The sequence below is a fragment of the Pteropus medius genome, unplaced genomic scaffold (assembly GCF_902729225.1).
Source record: "Pteropus medius unplaced genomic scaffold, Ma_sr-lr_union100, whole genome shotgun sequence".
NCBI lineage: Eukaryota > Metazoa > Chordata > Mammalia > Chiroptera > Pteropodidae > Pteropus > Pteropus medius.
The window spans coordinates 31,790,980-31,796,560 of record NW_024354875.1 but is presented as its reverse complement, the minus strand read 5'-3'; the positions used below and the strand labels follow the sequence as shown (position 1 = coordinate 31,796,560).

The window sequence follows — 5,581 nt, the reverse complement described above, 5'->3', positions numbered from 1 at the left end:
AGTTGTAGTCTGTTCCATTTTGGAGATAGTGTTAGTCCAGATATGAAAAAATTGATAATATGCCACAGCCAAAGGAAGGAATATGATTTTGAGTCCTTATCAAAATTACTTATCAAAAAAAAGAAAAAGAAAATTACTTATCTCTTGTCAACTTTTCATTTTTAAAAAGTATTTAAGATGAATCTTGTATTCAAGGAATTTCCCCAAACATATGTTAGAACTATCGTAATGTGCCATTTGGAACCTCTTCAAACCAACAAAAACTCAAGTGGGGCATCTTTCAAAATACTGAAAGTTGTAACCAATAGTGTTGTATACTGTTTATACTTGCTGTGTTAACCTATTTGTACTTGGTGTATTTGTGTGAAGCAAAAGAAACCCACTTGGTTTCACGTGTTTCCTTCACCAATTTATACTGGAAAGTATTTCTTAGTATAAATGAAATTAAGATGGTCAGTCATTCCATTTAATGTTCCATGTTATTGACTGCCCTCCCACTCAGTCATGTGTCACACATTTGATTGCCATTTTTGTCCCACAGGGGAAGTCCACAACATGTTCTGCAAGGCTGGGTTAGACGAGAAGCAAAATCTGGTTGATCGTCGCTTACAAGTTAATAGGAAAAAACAAGTGATAATGCATCGAGTGTGGGTTCAAGGCAAATTCCAAAAACCATTACAGTTGACTCAGAAAAGCTCCAAATTGGTATTTTCACTTTTTTCTCATAGCTGAACTATTTGCCACGTTAAGGTACAAACCAGAGGACCACACTATTCAAAGACTTCTGTAAGTCTTTCATTTTTGAAAAGACAATCAGAAGAAGAGAATTTATAAATTCTGTTTTTTTATTATAGGTGAACCCTTTTGTGTATTTTAAGCATATGTAAATGATTTGGAAGAGTGCACCATATTCACTGTTTTCAAAACTTAATATGATCAAGTTTGTTTGGGTTTATTATGTCTAACCATTTTGTTTGTTCTTTGAGTTTTTTAAGCATTCAATTAAATTACTGATATAAGTCAGATGATTCTGAGGAACCATAATCTGCCTGCCATTTTTTGGAAGTGGAAAAAATCATCTACACTATTTATTTATTAGTCAAAAACAATTTAACTCTCCTCCACTGTTATCTGTTAGAGAAGCATCTTGCCTTGTTTCTAGGGAAAATCATAAGCCCAAGATGAAGGTGTGTTGTTTTTGTTTTATTGTCTGTTTTCCAAAAAAAAATTTTATTTTAATTCAGAAACTGGTGTTTGAAATAGGATTTTAGTTTCTCTTTCCTTTTCTAAAATTGGGGAAGTATGACCCATGCTAACATTATTTTCAGACTATTAGGTGTACAAGTTGTTGTAAGTTCTCTTTAAGACAACTGTTATACCCAAGAAAATTCTTAAATTGTAGCAATTAAAAATTTATTTACAACCTTGCCTCAAAAAGGATATAAGTTGCCTTGCAAATAGTACATTATAAGAATGGAGTTTCTAAGATTGGTCTTTCATTTGTTACACAACATTTATTGGGTACTTACATTGGGCTGACTTATATGGAATAATAAAATAAATAAAGACCCAACCCTGTCTTCAGAGAGCGTAAATAGTATTTATCTGGAAAAGCAAAATGTGCATATCTCAAGCCTCTAATCAAGAGTTAAGATGATATATGAACAAATACTCAAATAGGGATCTTATCTGCTAGCAGGTTTTGATTACAAGGCACAGAAAAATGGAAGAAATGAACACACTCTCTTGAAAGAACCGCCATTGGAATTACACAATTTCCACTGTTTTTCCTTTGACTTCACTTAAAATTCAGTTTTCTGGAAGAATGTGATTGGTCCAACTTGGGTCATGGATTATCTCTTGACAGGCTGGGGCAGGGCATGTTAATTGATGGCACCACCAGAATGTGTGGAATGGAGGAAAATTTTTCAAAGGAAAATCAAGACACTGTTATCAAAAAAAAAAAAAGAAGAAGAAGAGGGGAGGGATGATGCCCGGTCACAAACAACGTGTCACATGGTGGTCACAGTGGTAACAGCGGTTCCACAGAGAGAGAGATTGCTGTGGGAAGGAAGTGGGGAGAATCAGGGTTCTGGGAGGAAGTGAGTCTCAGGCTAGTCCTTGAACATACATTCTCAGAAGTTGGTAAGAAAACATGAGTATGTAGTGTGGGACGTTTATGACAAAGAATAGTGAAGAAAAGATAGGGAAGGGAATCAGCCTGTAGACAGACTTGAATAGAGAGCCCACTGGGCTCTAGTTTCTGGACTGAGGCCATCTAAGGTTTGTTTGTTTCTGTTTTATCCTAGTTATGGCTTGTTATAAATGTATTTAGAGAAGTTGATTGAGGTGTCATCTGTAGAATGGAATACAGTGAAGTCAGAGATCAGGGGCAAGGAAGACCACATAAAGGTTTTTGCACACACTTGCTTTGGTAGCAAGTCTTCAGAAGTACAGTATCAAGGTTTATTTAAACATGCATCAGTCAGTAAAATGTGAAAGTTAAATGTGCCTGAGACTCTTAACTCAGTTGTATTTCATAATTAAAGCATACATTTAAAAGCCAAACTAGTAATGAAAGTATTACATACAACAAGGGCAGTTAGATAAGTTAATGTTGCTATGGAAACCCCAGCAGATCTTCTTGTGTCTCAATTTAAAAATCATGGCCCAAGGTGGTTTCAAAAACAACAGAAGGTAAAATTATTCTCACATTCTCACACATGTAAATCGTACTGTCTCTCTTAGTCCTAAATAGCAAATTCAAGCCAGCCTCTTGACTGGCACAGTAAAATTCAGCTTCATGTCTTTCTATAGTGTATTACAGCATGCAGTTAACCTTTAGAAACTTCAAAAATATATCAACCAAATTTGGATTATGAGACACAAACTGGGCTCCTCTGGGCTCTGTCTAGCACAGACACCCTATTCCCCGTAGCTGCACAGTCGGGCCTTTTCTACCAGTGTCTCAAGCTTGTATGGTCAGTCTTTCTCTCCCTTGGCCTACCCAAATCAACCCCCTACTTAGTGCTGCTAGATAAAATGTAGATTTGGGGCAGAAAGAGAAAAAAGAGAAAGACCTGATTTGGAATATTACCTATAAATATTAAGAAATCATGAGGTGTTACAAATGTATCTGCTTGGGTATTAGTTTCAAATGTTTGATAACTGCATGACATTCTAATTTTCCACTTATGTTTATAAAGCTAAGACCAGTTAGTTAGGCAGAGTTTGATATTTAAAAATTTGTCTTCCAAGGGAGCTGAAATTCAAAAAGACCATTTTCTTTCTAACAGAAAAAAAATATGTTCCTTCTTCTTACAATACAGAAACAATGAAATATGCTATATTAAAAATGCACCCTCCACTTTTCTCCATTTCTAAAAATTCACTTTTGATCATTTTCCAAATGTAAAAATTCTCACACACGAAAAACTGTTTGAGAAGGTTGTGAGAAAGCCAAGGTAACAGTTTCTATTTTTAAAAGTTTTGCATTCAGTATGACACATTTGTCGTATTGAAACACCCAGTTAATTTTGACTTCTGAGAACTTATTTGCTTTGTTTGTCTCAGTTCCATATGCTTTGTCTCTAAATAATGAACACGTCGAGGTTTCTCCCATTATGCAATCTAAGTTGTAGCTATATTCTATACATGAAAAGTCATCCATATATGCAAAGAGCTGCCCCTCCTGGACATCTGAACCGTTTAGACTGTTAAACTACAGGTAACTTAAATTCTTGCCCCTCAACTCCTATGCTGGATATCTGTGGTTTTTCAACTCATCAAAGCCAAGTTCTGAAGCCTGAATATATCACACATTGTCACTTCTAACTGGTTTTAATGTTTATTATGCTCCTCACTAGTGCAGCCAACTTCATATTTGCATCATTAAAAGATCTCTTTCAGAAGCTCTGCTCCTGCTTCCTGCCTCTATTAGTCATTAGTAGACATGTTGCTTGGGTATTTTCCCCGACTTGTGAAAGTGCAGTGTAAATTCTAAAGCACCGAATACTTGTGAGGTATTGTTATTAATAACAGCATTTACAATCAATGAGACAGCATATGGAGTACTCCATCACCAGAAACTTTTAAAGTAGTTTTATGAGATCTTGTGAGAAAGACAGTTAAGATGCTGTGGAAAAATGTTGCCTTGGAGTCAGACAAGAAGCATGGGTCCTAGTTCCTGTTGAACTGCTTAGCTACTCTTAATTTAGATCTGAGTGCTAAGTTTTTTTATATATTACACTTTTATATACTTCATTATTACTTAATTTAATCCTCAAACTCCTAGGAATTATTTTTTGTTATAACCATTTTAACAAACAAGATGATGGCTCTGAGATGTGGAATAACTTGCCTAAGCTATCACCACTAGTCAGTGGTAGAGCCACAATTTGGACCCAGAACTGTCTGATTCCAAAACCTCTACTCTCATATTTTTTTTAAAGTATCAAATGCACTTTTAATTGATCTACAGATAAAAACTACTCAGCAGAGTCTGTAACCATTTTGGCCCCTAAGCTGTTCGAGCCGTACCCTGGACAGTGTTGAGGAAGAGGGTTAACTTGTTATTTTCATTACTTCACTTCATCCGCGGTATTAGAAAAACAAGGCATGATGTCAGTTTAGATGAAATGCATGGCCAGAAGCCTAATCCAGTCCCTATATTCCATATTTTTTCTTTAGTTCTTCTACTTTGTTGATGTAAGCTTTCATGGCATCTTCCTTGGAAGTCCCTTTCAGCTTATTCCAGACATCCCACTTGACCTTGCCTTTGAAGTCCAACATCCCAGGCCATTCTGTATTTATGTCACTCACAGTCGCTTGTTTGTAGCAGCTATAGATGAACAGCACCTGATCGTCTGCTGGCTTGGTCTTGAGGTGCTTACCATCCTCAGCCCCTTTGTCAAACTCAGCCTGAGACATGCTGGCAGAGTTGGTTGAAAGGATTCCAAGGATCCCGCGGAGGTGGCGATGAGCAGGAAGCGGTGTCATTGGTGCACTTTTAATTGATAGACTCAAATGCTGCTCAAAAAGCTGCTGGAGAAGAAAGAGATCTGAATCAAGTGGAGAATTATAGCAATGGATGGGAGTTTGGACCTGACAGACTTCGAGGTTACGGCTCATTCTAGGTCCAGTGATTCTATAAAATAAGTAAGTTGCATTTGTCCACAGTAACAAACGGGGAAGGAAGAGAGGAAAAGGAAGCGAGAGGAATGACAAAGCAAAAGCTTTCAATCAGTTCTTTTCAGCATTCTATATATGTTCAATTCTGCTCTTGCTCCACCTGCTTCAGGTTTTGGCCTCCAGCCTTCCACTTGGCTTCCTTACAAGTAAGCAGAGTACCCAATACGTGTATACCCCTCACTTAAAAAAGAAAATGAGTCTGTACTGCAAGGGGCGGGGGAAACCCTTTAAATATCTTCAAAGGGTTGCAGCTCTAGTGTAATCTAAAATATGTGAATTCAGGGAATGTCACTAATAAAATATGAGTGAAAACATCTTTATTTAAAACGTATGTACATTAATACCAATTCAAGCATGAAATATTTCTTGGAATATGGTCTGGGATTTAAGA

General features: G+C 36.7%; 1 protein-coding gene across 1 annotated transcript; it reads right to left on the bottom strand.

Moving 5' to 3' along the window:
* Nucleotides 1-4,602: 4,602 nt before the first annotated feature.
* LOC120596942 (acyl-CoA-binding protein-like) lies at nt 4,603-4,929 on the bottom strand. Its single transcript, XM_039855504.1, has one exon. It carries the CDS (start codon nt 4,927-4,929, stop codon nt 4,666-4,668), a length of 264 nt encoding a protein of 87 aa, XP_039711438.1. The 3' UTR covers nt 4,603-4,665.
* Between the last annotated feature and the right edge of the window lie 652 nt (nt 4,930-5,581).